The sequence below is a fragment of the Maniola hyperantus genome, chromosome 1 (assembly GCF_902806685.2).
Source record: "Maniola hyperantus chromosome 1, iAphHyp1.2, whole genome shotgun sequence".
Classification (NCBI taxonomy): Eukaryota; Metazoa; Arthropoda; class Insecta; order Lepidoptera; family Nymphalidae; genus Maniola; species Maniola hyperantus.
Window position 1 is genome coordinate 11,902,202 of NC_048536.1, and position 19,168 is coordinate 11,921,369.

A 19,168-nucleotide genomic window follows, 5' to 3' on the forward strand; every position below is an offset into this window, starting at 1 on the left:
ATCTCAGCTCTCACGAGGTTCTCGTCATTCGTTATTATTATTATTGGTCTTATTAAAATATAAACCCACCAGCATGTTAATGTTACCCACCTGCAACTGTAGAACCGATTACGGCTGAGCATTAAATAGTAAAATGAACGCATTTTTTAAATTTCAAAGTTGGTAGATTTGCACTTCCTGTCGTGTCGAGTACGCTGCCATTTTGAAACGGCAGTGCTTTTTGTTCGTGTGGAGCGTTAGCTCGTTGCGGGGTTTAGATTGTGGTTTAGTAAAAGTTTAGTTATAATTTTTAAAGAACTCAATCAAAATGAGCTGGCAAGATTATGTCGATAAACAGTTAATTGCATCCAGATGTGTTTCTAAAGCAGCGATTGCCGGTCACGACGGAAATGTCTGGGCAAAGTCTGAAGGCTTCGATGTAAGTTTCTTGTCATTTAAATAAGTGGCTGGTGAAATTACCTGAATAGTTTATTGTGATAATGTGACTGATTGTGCGTTTCTTTGTGCTGAAGTGCCGAAAAGGTTGATTATTGGATGGATGACGAATCCGGCAAGTTGACAAGATGGCGACATGTGGTAGCAGTATTTCAGATTGGATTCATATTTTACACCCTGTCACGCCTTAATCGACCTGTTTTCGCTTGCGAATAATGATACTAGTGTTTCGAAATATTACGTTACTTTTTTTTATTGAAGTATATTGTACTTAATATCGATAACAGTTGCCGCCTGCCGGCCGGTACTTGGTCACGGTCACACGTCGCGATGCCTTTTAGAGAAGGTACTCTCAAGTTTTTTTTGGAATAGGTAAAGTCTATATTTCGCAAATAATTTTATACAATTGGCGCTTGCCTACGATAATTATTACTATTGTAGGATTTTTTTACATCTTGTAATGTTGTACATTGATGACTCATTGCAATAATTTATAGTCACTTCAATATTACGAATTAGAGCCAGTAAAATAGAAAGAAAAACAAGGAAATTCTTTATACTTACTTATAAGTGCCTGCTGTCTGTTGAAAAAGTAACCTTACCATGATAATAAAGATAGCATTTCTTATATACAGTTTCTTATTAATAAAGTTTTTGCAAGGCATTCGGAAAGTGGCTCCTAATTAAAAGAAAATTACTGTACAGCTTTTACTATGGGACAGAAGCTGAGACAACAATCAACTGTTTCATATAAAAAAAAACACGACTGAATTGAGAACCTCCTCCTTTTTGGAAGTAAAAATGTAAAAATGACATCGCTAGTTAATGGAACTGGAATATTTTTTTACAATGTAAGGTTGGATCCATAATAAAAATTGTTTATAATATGATGAGTATAATGACCTCTTCTAATACTACACACTGACAATGAATAAGAATTCAGGCCACAAGAAGAAGAATGCAATGACCCTCTTTCAGGCTAGAACCCCTCTTTTCAACTGACCTTGTATATACAGATGACATAACCTATGTAGTAGGCCAATGGCAGGAACAGATTGAGATGGCAATATCCAGGTTAGGTGGCATTGGTGTTCATTCTGATTAATTGTTGGCCTCCTATTAAGGGGGTCTAAGGTTTGATCCCCGGAGTGCACTTCTAACATTACGAACTTGTGTGTTTTAAGCAATTAAATATCACTTGTTTTAACAGTGAAGGTAAACATCGTGAGAAAACCTCCATGCCTGAAAGTGGTCCATAATTTTCTGTCTGACATTCTGCACTTGGCCAAGGTGGTTGACTATGGCCAAACTCTTCCTGTTCCTAGAGATCAGTCATCAATAGTAAGCTGGCGATGGGTTGATCACAATGATCATGAACGTAGAACCTTTATTTAACCTCTGTCAATGTAACATGAGTGTATTTAGGAAAAGGTACCATACCTAAATGTTCCTGTATTTTTACTTGTTTACCTAGATTTGTACTTAGATTGCTGTATGTAATTAGAAGGGGTAATCACTCAGCTTTTTACTTATATACCTTGCCTCTTTAAATATGTAGTACAAAGATCACAATTAACAGTATAATGTTTATTCTTAGTGGATTTAAATGCTTTTGCACAATAATTAAAAACATTTAACAAGGAAGATTTACATGACATATTCTTCATATTTATATTTTAGTCTGTATTAGCCCACCTGTTGCAAAAGTCAGTATTAAACTTTTGAGTTTGCCATTATTTGCTAAGCTTCTCTAAGTTTTCCAATCCACAACCAATTGAGGGATGGTCATTTATATTATGTATACGTGTATAGAGGGATTTTCATAAATGTGGTAGGATAATTTTATTTCCACTAATCCATTCATTAATGTGTTGCCTAGTCTAGTTCACTTGATGTAATGCTGACACTACTAGTGCAAACTATCACCATTTTGAGTTAATTATGCTCTAAATAATAAATTACTCATGTTATCTTTGAGCTTAGCCAATGTAACTAAACAATGGCGCTAATTCTGTTGTACTCTAACCTAAACCTAAACTAAATTTTAGATTCTTTAATTTTAGGATTTCTATTTCTAAACTGCATTCGCTTTTTTGCTTCAACTAAATTTAAACATCCTAAATGGCCGTCTAAAATGACGTTTGAATTGAATAGTAAGTGTTGCTATTTAAGATAACAAGAACTGCACTAAATTTGTGTTTGATTTTCCCCTTTAATCTTAAAACTATTTTTTGCGAAAAATATCGAACGATGTTACTTGAAATACAAAAATAATAACTTTACTTGATTTATTTAGGTCGAATCTCAATAAAAGTGTCGAAAATTGAAGTTTTGTTCATTTTATCGTGTGAAGTAGGCTTAAGTCTTTGATCAAAAGTGCTAGAACCTAGAGCCGTAAAACTAGTTAAAAAAACAGATCTATTATTTTTGTTGCAAATATAATTTCTAACCTAATTTCTTTATGTTTTGTGGTTAAAGAATCTTAGTTTTTGTTACAAAACTTTGTGAAAATAGTGGTTATGTGCATAAAATAGATAAAAGCAAAGAATTTTGCTTGGAATCTTACCTACCTACCTTACCTTGAAATCACCGAGGTACCTAATTGTCAAACTCTTGCTAGGAAATCAATGCAAACAGATGAAAAGCAATCATCCTAAATAACTGACTGCCACAGAGTACATTGAATATACAGGTAAAGGAATATACAGCGAGGAAGTTCTGAAACTTGGCGGTATACTTACAAATCTGGCGTGCAAGGACGTGGAACGAGGTATCCATGAATTCTGCTATGAATTCAACAAACTAAGGCGGTAATGTGATTTAAGGCATGAAAGTACCTACAAGATCAAGATTGAATGTATATACCTACGTGTATAATAATAATAATAACAGGTAACAGCTGGTATCATCATAATGATCAACTCATTGCCAGCTCACCTCTCAAAATGTAGTTTGGCCATAGTCCACCACTCTGTCCAAGTGCAGATTGACAGACTTCACACACCTTTGAGAACACTATGGAGAACTCTCAGGCATGTAGGTTTCCTCACAATGTTTTCCTTCACGGTTAAAGAAAGTGATACTTAATTGCTTATTAAACAGCTAGTACATATTATAATATAGCAAAAAATGGAAGTGAAGAATACCTATATAAAAATAATAATTACAGGCAACAGTTAGTATCATCACACGATCAACTCATTGCCGGCTGACTACTGAGCAGGGGACTCCTCTCAAAACGGGAAGAGTTTGGCCATTGTCCACCACTCTGGCCGAGTGCACATTGACAGATTTCACACACCTTTGAGAACACTATGGAGAACTCTCAGGCATTTAGGTTTCCTCACAATGGTTTGGTTCACCGTTAAAGAAAGTGATGCTTAATTGCATAGTAAACAGCTAGTATGCATAGCAAAAAATTGAAGTGTAGGATACATTAGGTACACCTTTCAACACATCATCATAACAAACTTTCAACGTTGATAATTTTTATTTCAGCCCATTTCATGAAACCAAGTATATGGAGTCTGCGAGTTAAAAAGATGTTCCGTCACTCATCTACCAAAAATGAACAGTTGTTTCCTAAACTTAATTTTTATTTAAATGTTATTGAAATAAATATTAATTATGTACAGTACAGAATGAAACATATGTATATATTTTATTATTTTATTTAATAAAAGTAATTGTTAATTAAGTATCTGATTGAAGTTTTCTTGCTTTTGTTAGGAAATTCTTGCCTTCATCATACTGAGCAGCTGTAGTATGACTTAGTTGTACTAGTACTACCTGAAAAATGAAATTTATAATCTATAGGTATAAATAGTTCAAAATTAGTTTTCAGTCCCTATTTATATCAATTTCAATGCAGTCTTCACCATAACAATTATAAAATCATTTTTTGAGGTTTGCATATTCTTTGGCTAAAATCTATAGAGTACTTATACTTTGAATTAGCTCAGACTAGACATAGTTAAAACATAATACTTTAAGCACAGATATGTATAGAGAGCATACTTTGACTTTGCTCTGACGTAAGTTTCAGTTAAAACGAGACAGATTTATGCCAATGATATAACTCTGTCTCTTTTATCAGTATCTTAAGTCTATGCAAAGTCAGAGATCTATAGATTTCAAACTAAATAAAGGTTGAGTCTATAGATTTCTGTATTAATTTGTAGAATTATAGGAATGTGTAGAAAACTTTAGTCCGTTTTCAATAAAATAGATCTAGAAAAGATAAAAGAAATCAAATTATTTTTTGACGTTATTTCTCTTCTAACTGTGGGTTCCATACCTCAAAAGGAACCATTATAGGATCACTTTAGGTACTAGAAGTACCCTATATACTTCTTGTGACCTAAAGGCAGGTAGCTAGTTCAGTACATCATCATCATCATCATCATTATCAATCCATCGCCGGGTCACTACTACTGAGCACGGGTCACCTCTCCGAATAAGGTGTTTTGGCCATAATCTACCACACTGACCAAGTGCGGATTGGCAGACTTCACACATTTTTGAGGATGTTATGGAGAAGTCCTAGCTTTTCTCTCTCTCTTCTGTACATATTATGTAAATGTAAAAATATAAACTGACTGACTGACATCAGCATATAAGCTGCTGACTCCTGAGTCTAGTAATTTATTAAGCTGCTGAGTTTAAAAACTTGAGAATTTGCATGTAAGGAACGTTTACTTTAAGTACCTATATAGACCACTACGACATAATTTTCAGATACTTACATAGGCAGGCACTCAGGCAGGTCAGCTAGTTAACCTGAAATGTGATACCCATATGGGTATGGGTATACCTATATAGGTATACCCATATGGGTATGGGTATACCTATATAGGTAAACTCAACAAGATCCTATCATGATATGTTTAGGAATTACAAGATGTATCTACTAGGTACTTCTCAACTAAAACTTATCAGATGATTAAAGTGAACCCAGGCTATGTCAGTTAGTTGTAGTAATCTATACTGTACTGTAGCTAGTATAAGTACCTACTTATGCATGTAATAGGTAGTCTTTCAAGCAGGTATCTACTGAGTTGAAAATAAAGAAGTAACTGGGTACTACTCAAGTACTTAGTTCAATACTAGGGGTATGTAAGTATAAGACATAACTAAATGTAAAATCTGTTAATTTAGCCTATAAATAAACCTTTAGGTGAACTCATTAAGATTTTAGAACTTAAACTTATTATAAGTACCTACTCTACCACCACACTTATTCTGCTTTATTTTTGATATGTTTAGCAATAAGTAGTAGGTAGTAGGAATTAATCTCATTGATAATGATAACAAGGCATCAAGTTTTACCTTGGCATACTATAATTGGCAAAGATTTATGTTCACACTAATATTTAGGTAGCTACCTATGCAAGTTTTTGTCTCTGGGTATGTTCCTTTATGCATCTAACCTAGTTGGGCACAGAGATTTTTCACAAGGACACATACTAGTGAAGGATATACTTATAGGCTACTTTTATTAGGTAGGTAGGTAAGCTAAGTACCTACAGAAAAGTATCCTAGTCCCACAGGATTTTCGAACAGCTGCCACTTGCTAGTTAAGAAATAAGGAGACTTAAGGATCTTAGGTTTGCCTTGCTGAAGCCGCCAGGATGTCTGTGGAGGTGTCTGATACTCTTAGACAACAAAGTAGATAACCAACCTAATTATTTTTTGTGAATTAACGACGAGCCAGAGAAACCACGTATATTTCCATTTTATAAAGTTTAAATTAAATTAAAACACTTAAAAGATACTTTTTTTATCTTAAATATAACAATTCTAAACTCAAATAAAAATATTTCTTTCAAAACACGTCCATTTTGCCATTTAAGCAGACTCTTTAAATTTAGTGGGCACCTCGCGAGGTCCACTCTAATTTTAGAAAATTTTAGGTTGACGTTTCTTAATTTAGGCATTTAGTTCGTGCAACAGAATAACTTTTGCTCTTTAAAATCTAAATTGAATAGTTTAGTGCTGTCAAATTCAATTTTAGGTTAGACCTGTCATTTAAGTGGGTTTTCAGAATAACACACCTTTCTAAGTCTAATATTAGACATTTTAAAATTAGAAAACCGCCTAGAGAATCGGCCCCAGTGTTTGGATAAAACATTGAGTTTGGTTCACATGATTATATCCTCTGTAATGTGGTAGCTTGGCAGAGATCGCTTCAAAGCCATAAGGCCGCCAAATTGTACTACTATGTAATGTTTTACTTTTGTTTCTTTTTATGATGGTATACAATAACACATATTATTTCATTCATTCATTTACTTCAATCATTATTGAGTAGTGATTATTTTGTTTAAAATGTATGCATTAAAGACAACTTAACTTTATTATCAACCTGACATCAGCTTTGTTGTTGCATCTCCATGATATCATTCAGTGAGCTGATTCTAAATCCATACTAACTAACATAACATTATAAATGCTATAGTGCGACCTATCTGACTGTTAACTTTTCATTCACTGTCCATCTGCTTTGCAGATCAAAAATTTCCCTCTACATTTTTAAATAACTTCAAAAAACTTTATTCATGTATTTAAGTTGCGGGCGTTATCTAGTAGTACATCATAGTACACAAACATTAAAATAAAATAAAAAGAAATGAGAAAAAAAATTATTTAATCAACATGCAGTACAACAGCAGTGCTTTTGATCACCTCATTGTTCCCCGCATTACAGTACGCGGCAGAAAATATTGTACATCAACCTTTAGAAGGAGTTTCATGGAGTGTTGTCTCTGTTGTTGAGGCCGACAAAACGTCACATAGTTATGAGTGACAGAGACAATGCTCTACAATGCTGAAATATCATTCTAAAGGTTGATGTACAATATTTCTTGCTGGCTACTGTAAAAAGAGCCAAAAGAAGAAAAGAAGCTAATGTAACATTTTTGCATTATTTTTATATAGATTATTAAGCTATGTTAAACATGACTACTATTACACTTTCCCCACCAATCACTAACCTCTATTAATACATGTTGGACCTGTGATTGTTGAAATGAAGTAACTTGATTTTTGCTATTTTGGATCTAATAGCAGCAGTGAGCGTACTGGTATCTAGATGTTAGTATTAGTCAACATTTGACACAAAGTGTCCATTTTTAATTCCTGGTATCTTTAATTTCAAATTCAAAATATTGTTTCAAACTATTTATTTCATGAAGGCTTTCTTTAAAGACTTTATGACCAATGGGGCCGATTCTCTTGTAAACAGTCTCTAAACTAAACTAAATTATCAGGTCTAAATCTAGTGCTATCCTTTTCCGCAAGCAACGTTATGAAAGGAATAGCAATAGATTTAGACGTGCCATTTTAGTTTAGTTTAGAGATTGTGTACAACAGAATCAGCCACAATGTCTTTATGACAAGAGATTATTTTGAGATAAAAGTTGTTAAGAAACAATTTAAGAAATCACTTGCATTCTTGTGCTATTATTAGCATAATTGTAGAATAACAAATGGCATGTTCACTGGACTCATCCCATGTGAAAAAGCACTATGTTCTGGTATTTGCGATACAGTTGCATCTACTGCTTATGTTAACTTGTGCTTGTCAAAGTAAATAAAGCCTAGTTAATTAGAAAGGAGCTGTGCCCTTATGCCGATGTGCGTTGTGCCTAATAAATGTTATAGGTACTATGTTACTAGCAATATCAGGCAAAATTCGTCTAGACGTGGGGTCTAGTCGGATAGTCGGATTTCTTTTAGTCCAGCTGTCCAGGGACTTGCCGCGTTTGTGAGTTGGGTCAGATGTAAAGTTCAAGGCCCTGCTTAAGCCAAGTGTGTCTGGTCTAACAGATCCATATAATATGTAGTGAGCATGAGCGAACGATCCCTTCATTCAAACCATTTTGCCGCCTTTTTAGAGTTTCGTACGCAAAGGGTAAAACAGAGCCCTATTAATGTCACTGTTGTCTGTCCATGTCATGGGTCTTAGCTCATGTTACAAACCGCAATGAGTTACAAACCTGATATTTTGGTATTTGGTGTAGATTGTTGACCCAAAACCGATTATTGAATTAGCAATTCAATTAAATTATTTTTCACGGGAGCTCCTCTGAAAAATGAAATGAAAAAGGAGCCAGAAAAAATTTCTTATCCTAGCATGTGGGGTATTGTATAGGAATCATTGAGTAGAGTATGAATATATGAGTTTTTGTTCTTTTTTTATCTTTAAAGAAATGTGGGGCAGTCAAAGTTGTCAGTTGTAGACCATTTTTGATGACCGAGTCTATCTCAAAAACTAAACTAGTTAGGAACATGAAATACATAATATTATGTACTTACCATATTTTATTTAAACCTTATTTAAATTAACATTTGACGATCTTATTTAGTGGTAAGTGGTATCTCTTGGCAATGAGTCTATGGAGGCAGATTAATAGGATTTTAGCGGCCATTAGCAATACTAAATCACTTGGTGGCCACCAACAGACAAGAATCAAGATTTGACAGGAACTCTCACCAGACTAGAGCTGAACCAATTCAGAAATTATAAATTCCCAAATTGGTGCTGCTTCGTCGGCAAAAATCCTCAATAACGTACGGTTGATTTGAATGATTCTCAATTCTCACCTAAATTAAATCCTTATTTATACTTTATCAGAGGTTTCCCTTGAACAAAGCCGAAATGGTTACAAAAAACAATGTACATAGGTATTGGTGCAGTGTGCACTTTAACAACACGAGTTAGCACTTAAAAAATCCCATTCAATGCAGCTAACTTTCATAATGTCCTGAACACTAAACTTCTGATAAGTATTTATTATTTGTATTCTAACTGCCTTCAGATTTATTATTGTCAACGTCTGGAACTAAGTCAAATTCCGCGATCACATAGTTTGGAATTCCCACACATTACCAACCACCAACTTCTTTAAATAATAAATCGCTTACAAGTGTTGGATATTTTCTTGCCTAAATGGACTTCCGATTAGAAGACTACATACAAGGCAACAAAAGAGACGCTGGCTCTGTGTTCTAACTTCTATCAGCCTTCGGCATTAGGAAATGTTGGGAGGAGTTCTTTAGTAATTCTTGCGTTGTTAACGATTCAAGGAAAGTTTTGTAAATGATAAGCCTGCGGGCGATATCGTCAGCGTAACAAAAATGATACCTAGATACCTACCTAGTTGTAGCAAGAATGCTATTTGCTATAAATATGCAAATAAGCATTTATATTACAAGCTACCTGTGTACATATTATCAAGCTTACCTATGTACCTGTTTGGATTTTAGTTCTTCCGTGATTTTAGGGAAGTTATTTTGATTATATTGAGGTTATTAATCTCTATTATATTGCATTCTTTATATTATTATCGGGTGTTGAATACAATAAAGAATGTGTAATGTAGGTAGTTTATATGCTATACTACCTACGTCGTAGGTACCTGTCTGATGAGTCAACGCATTTTGTTTACTAGTGTACCGTACCTACTTGTTTCTAGAACGATACTGTAGCGATTTGAAACGCTATCTAGGGTTCTGTACCCAATAGGTGCCAACGAGACCCTATTACTAAACCTTCGCTGTCCGTCCGTCCGTCTGTCAGCGGGCTGTATCCCGTGACCCGTCATAAGTATAGAGTTACTATTGCCGCTATAACAACAACTAATAAAAATTTCAGAATGGCCGCCTTGAAAATTAAAAAAATTAAAGTGTTATTGTACCATGCAAGGGAAACCTTCGTGTGCCAGTCCGACTCGCACTTGATCGATTTTTGTTTGTAATTCTTAACACGTTTATTTTCAATACTAAGAAATAATTTACTTAATATTTAATTATGAATGATGCATACCCATTCTATTTGTGTGGTGGGTAACATGTAGAATGCATATCACACCGCCGCCATTTCAATACATCGCCGTAAATACGTGGCACTTCACTAAGTGCATAATTACGTATTATTACCTAATAGACCAAGATCCCCGAGGCGCCAAACCCGCCTTATTTTCTGAGTAACAAGTGTGTGGGATAGAGTAGTCTTCGTACTATGTACCTTTAACGTTCGCATATTTGCTAGCTTGGACCAAGGGCCAATTTAAAGATATCAGCTGCAAAAGGTACGAAAATAAATTTCTCACTATTCTTAAAGTCCGAGTGCTGATTTTTATATGAATATAGTACAGAATATTGTTAATAATTAATAATCAATACTGCCAGACAACTCCCCCTCCCGTGGGGCATAAATTCTGCCAGACGCTTTGTAGTTCGAAAAAAAACGTTTTAATCTTACTTATAGCCTGAGTCTTAATTTTTATTTTATGATACTCGGGGAATTAAATCAATACTTTTTGTAGAACATTCGTAGGGGTCAAACATCCGCCAGATACAATTCAATGTCGCTGTGATTAAGATCGCGAAGTCACTTTTCGTGCGCTTGAATATGAGTGAAATAAGAGTGAGCATAAGTATGATACAGATTTGCAATAAGTGCTAGCAAATATGTGAACGTTGAAGGTACATACAAAGACTACTCTGTCCCACACATTTTATTACTCAGAAAATAAGGCAGGTCTGGCGCTATGGCGATCTTGCTCTATAATACATACCTACTAGATATCTGTTATCATCTGCCATATGAAACAATTGCAAATAACGCTTAAATGAACAAAAAACTATGATTACTAGATGATGCCCGCGACTTCGTCCGCGTGGATTTAGGTTTTTTGAAATCCCGTCGGAACGCTTCAACTTTCCGGGATAAAAAATAGCATATGTCCTTCCCCGGGATATAAGCTAACTCTGTACCAAATTTCATCAAAATCGGTTGAACGGTTGGGCCGTGAAAAGCTAGCAGACAGACAGACACACTTTCGCATTTAAAATATTAGTATGGATTATGATAGACTTTGTAGTTTTTTTAGAGATTAGATTTTAAAGGATCTTTATTTTATTTCCGGGTACATTACTACTGCCGTCATCGCAGAAATGGTGAAAATCGAGTAGGAAAATTTCTATAGTTGCGACTTCAGACAGCCAGGCCAGAGGTCAGTGACCCGACATTTAAAGCTTTCGTATACTAAGTTGTGTACATCAATAATTTTGTAAGGTCTAGACTCTAGACAGACTTACTGCAAAATTGCAGTTGGGGTGCAAGTAGTCTCGTAATAGAACCGCACGCAGTGCACTGTGCAGTCGATCGGCAGTTGCGATGCAGTTATGTCACCTACAATACAGCTGTATCCCAACTGTTTCATTTTGCAGTCCAAAATAATATGCACTGTGTGTGTCTGTGTGTTAACCAGTATCTATCGACATTACACTGGTTAATGTTAACATACTTTTTAAATAAAATAAAAATGAGTAAATTATATGGACTTTAGGCCCACTAACAAAACCGAAATAAGTAATAAGAAAATCAAACATAAATTATTTTCTGTTCAAGCCGAAGCTAGCGAAATTCGTTTCAATGTAAATTAATTGAATAGCTACCGATTCTAAACCTTCAAATTATATTAAATTCAATATTCGCGATAGTAGTTTAGTTGGTATTAGGGCTTGAACTCCGGAATTCCGGTTTTGGTGTAACTCCGGAGCTTCTAAAGATTACAAATTCGTTTGTGAAACCGGAGTTATCGTGAACGTAACCGGAGCTTCGATTTTCATATTTTTAGAAAATAGTCGAGCTTTTTCAGCGTTTACATATACAGTGCAGTCTTCATAAATTATACATAATATGAAATAGGGTAAAACTTGTCAAATCTTATCGATAGAAAACATAACAAAAAATGTGAAAAAAAAATCCTGTTCATTTTTCTAAATTATTTGCTTTATTTCATTCTTAACAGACTTCAACATTTATTTAAGCGCAAGAAATATTCAAATCAAACTCCTTACTTAATCACATTAAATTTTTTAATGAAGCTTTGAAACTCCGGAACTCCGGACTTAGAATGCTCTGCTGAGCATTCAAACAAACCCCGACGCCGGAGCTGAAAAATAGTCCGATTTTGAAGCCCTAGACTTGGTATATAGTAAGTTTTGTTGTGATTAAAACTCGAAACACCGGCGTTCCTAGGTCAAGTCGAGTAAGATAAAAAGATTGGCGCAGGCGGGGCGGGGCAAACGAGCGCGAAACGCGCGCTTTGACTGGGTTGGTCGAGTAAGATTTATTCTAGGATTGCCTATGTGTTTCGGCCTTTGACATGACATCGGAAAATACGAACTTACGGAGCTATCGATTGAAATATGCGAAGGTGATATTTAAATCATTAAAGGTATAATTTATATTATAAAGTATGCATTGCATTATATTATAAAGTTTATAATAATATTATAAATGCGAAAGTGTGTCTGTCTGTTAGCATGCCACGGCCCATCTGTTCAACCGATTTCGATGAAATCTGATACAGAGTTAGCTTATATCCCAGGGACGAACAGGCTACTTTTTTCCGCAAAATAAAAGAGTTCCCATGGCAATTATAAAATACCTAAATCCACGCGGATGAAGTTGCGGGCGTCATCTAGTGTTTCTATAAATTAGCCTTTGATTTTCGTTTATCGAGAGCCCCAATAAATGCCGCCTGAACATTATCTTCAATGTCGTATGTTTTGTCAACAGATATCAAAAGACGAAGTGGGGAAGATAGTCGCCGGTTTTGAAAATGAATCACTTCTCACGAGTGGCGGTGTCACGATAGCGGGTACGCGGTACATCTACCTCAGCGGGACAGACCGCATCATACGTGCAAAGCTCGGCAAGGTCGGCGTGCACTGCATGAAGACACAACAAGGTAAATGGACCATCGCTTTTGTGCTGTTCCTAATTTTTATTCTGATATAAAAGTGTTAGCCCTTGACTGACCTGGTGTTAAGTGATAATGCAGTTTAAAAATGGAAGCTAACTTCCAAGGGGTATGGCAGTTTTATTGAACCCATACCCTATGGTGGTTTTATACTTGTAACAATAAATGGTTTATCTTAGCTTTCTCTGACTTTTAAACTGGTGTTTAATGAAATGACTGTGATTGTAACGTTTTTGTATTATGTATCTTAGTTACCAGTAGATATTATCTATAACTTTTAACAAAGTGCAATGGGTCTCAGTGCTGTTTCAAATTTTCTTGTCTTGTAAACTATTCTATGACAAAGGTATTAAGAAATATTATTATTATGAAATTAGTAATTACAAAAAGTAATAATTACAAGGTGACAAAAATTGTTATTTTAGTGGACCCAAATTACCAGTAAATAAAATTAAACAATATGAGTAAAATATTATTACCTGCGCGACTCTGGCAACACTGCCAAGTTGACTGGCCCAGACATACATTAAAACCAGGCCGCATAGCAATGACTGTATTAATATTATCATTTTCATAAAATTAAATGATTTATCCTCTCGCACAAAATACGAATTTTATCAACATAAAATAGGAAACGGAAATCGCGATAGTGTGCATAGACCGTTAAGTTCTCTCTTAGTTTGTTAATTGACCTAAATTTGACTGAAACACGCAAATATTTTTAGAAATTGTAATTTAATTATGTATTTTTATTAATTTTTTGCACACCTGCTAATTAGTGGCAAGCCATAATAGGTATTTTAAGCTTTAGGCACATTGCACATCAGCGGCATCAGCATCATGTAGTGAAACTGAGGCCTCCAACCGAAGGCCAAACACGGTTTGTTTGCTGACGGTTGAAAAATTGGCCATATATTTATTAATTTCTGTAGTGATGTAACTACAAGAAATATAGGGCGATTTTTCAATCGACCGAAAGCTTTCGATTTCTAGCTGAAGCAGAAAATAATATACATCAACCTTTCATCGACCGACAAAACATCACATAGGTATGAGTGACAGAGACAACGCTCTACAAACTCGAAATCTCATTCCAAAGGTCTAATTCCAAAGGTCTCATTCCGAAGGTACACGATATTCTGCCGCGTACGTAATAAATATTAAGTTTTTAATTTCGGCGCATACTAGAAACTTTCGACTAAGGCCAAAACTTCGGCCCGTTTTGGCCAAAGGTGGCCGAACCTGAAGGTTCGGTTGGTTATTATGTATTTGTCAGTCGAAGTTAATAAATTCTGGCAATTTAAATTTCAGTCCTTATTAATATTATAATATCTACAAGTGTCTAGAAATTTTATTGACATAAAAAACTTTTTTGCAGCCGTCGTAATTTCTCTCTATGAAGAACCGATCCAACCCCAACAAGCTGCATCAGTAGTGGAGAAGTTAGGAGACTATTTAATTAATTGTGGTTATTAAAGGTGAGTTAATAATATTATTGATAATCTCAAGGCATCTCTATACTGTTTTCTCCATGTACAACTATTTCTGGCTCTACCTATTTTTCAAGTTATCTCCTTTCTAATCTAGTTATAGTTAAGATACCTATCTAGTGTATAGTCTGTGTTTATTATTGAGAGCATTTAGACCATCTAAGGGATGATTTATGCTAGCCCGGCCCACGTCTGAGGCAGGTCAGACGCGCGGAAAATCCACGGATTGCAATTTTGTATGAAGAAACGTAACACGGACGAAGCTCGGGTGATTCGGACACGGCACGGTCTGATGTGACATCATACAAATTCCCAATCTGATGCCTCGGACGCGGCATGACCCGGGCTCGCCACGGTCTAGCATAGATCATTCTTTACTCTTGGATGTTTGGTTTATGAAATGCGCTCAGTACAAAGAGTGTTTTTCTTCTTTTGCAGATCGAAGCGCGCCGTGATCTAAGAATAATATAAGATAATATTTTTTCCACAGGGAAATAAGTAACTGCATTTTGTATATTCTATAAAAGTGATAAGAACCGTCATTTGTTTTGATATTTGATAAATTATGGCGTCATCAGTGTCTGATGCGCTTAGCCGCCAGTTGCAGGTGCGATTACTTTGCGGATTTTGGATTTTTTATACGCTCACCTGTTCCATGGAGTAATTGTTTCTGCAGGATGGTTTTATTTGTATTTTGAAATTTGCTTTTGTCGACCTCGACACACGGCGAGGCTAAATGTACGGCTTCGCGGAGAGGTCCTAAAGCATGGTGTATAGAGATTTTTTTAGATTTCTTTTCAAGCAGTCTGATAATAATAATCTTTACATCTCGCGTGGAACTTTTTGAGGAGTCACTGTGGTTACGAGTACGATTTAATAAGGAATTATTTATGAAATCAGATCGAGCGGTATAATACCAGACGCTTGAAATGAAATTTTAGTAACCACGTAATGAAATTACTGTAACGATATATATGTAATTACAAATAGGCATTTGTGTAAGGGCTTGTTACGAATTGAAAGACACTGTAACCCAAGATGCATGTAACAATTTTAATTGAAAATCTCTAGTCCCACTGGAACCATCGTGTGAGAACTTCGGACGCGCGAGGCGCGCAGGCGTCGCCCTCGCGCGTCGTCTTTCGCTATGCTTCCCTTTTCATTGTGCTGTCTTTATGAACTTGTGTAGTGAATAATAAACATTTGCATTCTGTTCAATACTATCTCTTAATCTGCAGAAACTAGAAGCGCTCAATTATATAATCCTGTATCCTCAGAACAAGGCTTACAGTAATCGAAGGGTGCATATTGTTTATATTTGATATTACTACTATAGCTTTGTACATTGTTTCTGATAAGCGATGGGAACTGTGTCTATCTAATAATAAAATGATTTGTATTATAATGAATTCGTTTCCTTTTCATTACATCCCTAAATAAATCAAAACACCTCTTGCTAATGAACATATTTTATTTCCTTGACAAAATCTACAATAATAAGAATTAAGTACACTCGAATACAAGGGTTGGTATAAAATGTTAAAACTGGTAGTCTATAAGTGATTTGGTTCTTTAATATATACCACACAAGATCATTTTACATATCTAATTCTAAAAAGAAAATATTAAGAAACTTACATAGTATTGTGGTGTCTATTGTAAACTTTACTTATTACAGATTTGAAGGAATTATCTTTATTATTTTCTAATATTGGTTAACAATAATTTAAAAAATTAAATTCAAAAACCAGATGTACATAACTTACTACGGGGTTATCTACATTTCTACAGACTATTTTATGTAGGTATATCAAAGAAAAGTTAGTTGTGTTTCTAAAATAGATGCAATGCCTTAAAATAAATAATGCATTGTAACTAACCATTGCATTTGGTTAGAAAGTACCCCCTTACAATCCCTTTAAACTAAAACGTCACTTTTAAAAGCCAAACTAAGATTATATTTTTTTAATTTCAAAGCCACATTCACGCACATGTTAATACAACAATTATCCCTAACACTCACCAATGTTATAGCAATCTTTACGAGTCATTAACATTATCATTAATTATAAAATGTTCAGGTCGAAAAGATATCGATTGCAGTACAAAAACGTATCTAAGATTCACGGAAGGGATTTCAAAGTCGCGAACAAACTATCCGTTTCTTGACATGGTCACGGATGTTCTAAAGAGTAATGGCGAGATTTCTTCCAAAGACTTCTGAAGAAACCTTTTCTTTGTTTTTGGCCTGGATGCTCCTCGCCTGTTAACAAAAAAAATCATTAGTCTTAGCGCAAGATCAAGGTCGTTATTCTATAGGTATAACTGAGTAGGTTCCTGCGGTAGGTAGTGGAGCGGTGCGGGAGGGGTGTGATGACGTGACGCGATAGCTCAGTGATTCGTCAACCGTCACCCTCCCGCACCGCTCCACTACCGCAGGAATCTACTCGGTTATGCGTAATGCCTGTAATACAAAATTTTACTGACTGAAACTGAAAATGCGATGGGGGTCAGCACTAACTTGTCTAACATACTGCAAGATTCAGCATGGTGCGCGCTGCTGCGTGCGACTACTTAGGCATTTTTAAATGTATGTCCGATGCTGCTGACGTCTCCCATCATCAGTAACTGTCGTTAAACGAGATCACACGACTGTAAGAGTGCTTCTCTTGCAGCCGTGTGAGTCTCCCTTTAATGACGTTAATCGATGTATCATACCTAGTATAATACTAGACATCAAATTCAATCGAAAGAACTTTAAATGGTTAGCTGCATTTGACAGTAACATTAAATTCCTTAGATCCAATACAATGCCAACTGGCAGGGGTCGTGACTCGGAACCCCTTATTTCGAGAGCGAGGGAGTGCGAATGTCAAGTGTACGGAGCGACAGGGCCGCCGCCGCCGCCGCCGGGTCGATATCGCAATGTGCATATTGTTTTCCGAAAGTGCATGCTACCAATAAAAGTTAAGACTTGTTATAAAAGCTTTTTCCTCGCGACCTTCGTATGGCAATCGATTTTTTAAAGATCACGTTACAAAATCTCTCGTTTCTAGTCTATTCTAGGCCGTGATGATTAATTAGTGCACTGATTTTAGACATGTTATGGGCCTTGTTTGATTTGTTTTGCATAATATAGATAGAATAAATATATTTTAAATTGATACCGTGCAGCGGAATCTACCTAATCGCGAACTGGCGAGTCCAAATCTGTTCAATACCGAGGAAAGGGCCTGTAACCCACTCCTGTCAAGTTGATCAGCGATCAATCACCGCACGCGAGAAGACGTTCGCCCATTGTGATACGAATATCTAAGGTCGCGTTTGTTTATAGCCGCCGAGACAATATTAATAACGAGCTGACAGACACTACGATAAATTTGTAAGTGTTTGCACTCTTGTTTGATAATGAGAATAATACCTATAAATTAATGTGAGTAAACTCTGGTTCGTGGTCGTGACCTCTTGTATCGTCAGCGATTAAGTTGGTAGGTACGTAAATAGACCGTCATCATACATCATCATCGTCAACTGATAAACGTCTTCTACTGGACAGAGATTTCTTATAGGGGCTTCCTTCCACACGCCTCGGACTTCAGTTTCACAAGCCGTGTAGCTATGTCGGTGACTCCGATTCTCCTGTAGTGGAGATCTCATTTTTTAGGGTTCCGTACCTCAAATGGAAAACGGAACCCTTATAGGATCACTTTGTTGTCTGTCTGTCTGTCTGTCAGTCGGTCTGTCAAGAAACCTACAGGGTACTTCCCGTTGACCTAGAATCATGAAATTTGGCAGGTAGGTAGATCTTATAGCTGACATTTGGGGAAAAATCTGAAAACTGAATTTGTGGTTACATCACACAAAAAAAAATTAATTGTGGCCATGAACTAATAATTAGTATTTTCAATTTTCGAAGTAAGATAACTATATCAAGTGGGGTATCATATGAAAGGTCTCCAGCTGTGCATTCTAAAGCAGATATTTATTTATTTTTATGTGTCATAGTTTTTGAATTATCCTGCAAAATGTCGAAAAAATACGACTGTAGTACGGAACCCTCATTGCGCAAGCCTGACTCGCACTTGGCCGGTTTTTATTATTTAATTTTAATGCGAAGAAACTAAGTAGGTAATGGCAATGAGTGTTCTGTAACTACATAGTTTATAGATGGGCACCCAACAATTGGGTAAATTATTTTATACTGATTCTGATGAAAAGAACGTTCATTTATTCATATTGGGCCTGAATATAAAATTATCTTGCAAATTATTAAAAATAAATTAAGTTAAAAGGTAACTCGTATAGAATTTCGGCGATGAAGTAAGAGCTCGCCGTTAGTAGGGCGACCGAGAATAGACCGGTTGGTGGGTATTTTCCAGCGCGCGTCCCAAATGCCTGGCATGTGGCCTAAAATAGCCCTCACGATGCCGTTCCCGACATCTGACTCCGTTTGAGATTAATAACTGC

At 35.8% G+C, this 19,168-nt stretch overlaps 2 protein-coding genes across 3 annotated transcripts in view; one reads left to right on the forward strand and one right to left on the reverse strand.

Annotated features, from left to right (window-relative positions):
• Positions 1-188: 188 nt before the first annotated feature.
• On the forward strand, positions 189-16,106 carry chic (profilin chic). Its single transcript, XM_034971049.2, has 4 exons — positions 189-418; positions 13,028-13,199; positions 14,590-14,689; positions 15,140-16,106. Exons 1-3 carry the CDS (start codon positions 308-310, stop codon positions 14,685-14,687), a joined length of 381 nt encoding a protein of 126 aa, XP_034826940.1. The 5' UTR covers positions 189-307; the 3' UTR covers positions 14,688-14,689; positions 15,140-16,106.
• The window catches only part of LOC117983741 (serine-rich adhesin for platelets), a 195,834-nt gene continuing 191,860 nt past the window's right edge, over positions 15,195-19,168 (reverse strand). For both annotated transcript variants that reach the window (XM_069498101.1, XM_034970355.2), the window contains one exon: positions 15,195-16,964. In XM_069498101.1, the coding sequence (XP_069354202.1) occupies positions 16,876-16,964 (89 nt within the window). In that variant the 3' untranslated portion in view covers positions 15,195-16,875. The remainder of the gene's footprint in view (positions 16,965-19,168) is intronic.

Coding starts and splice junctions, on each gene's coding strand:
- chic (XM_034971049.2), top strand. CDS start 308: ATGAGCTGGCAAGATTATGTCGATAAACAGTTAATTGCATCCAGATGT. Junction 419..13,027: donor CAAAGTCTGAAGGCTTCGAT/GTAAGTTTCTTG, acceptor TTTTGTCAACAG/ATATCAAAAGACGAAGTGGG. Junction 13,200..14,589: donor CTGCATGAAGACACAACAAG/GTAAATGGACCA, acceptor ACTTTTTTGCAG/CCGTCGTAATTTCTCTCTAT.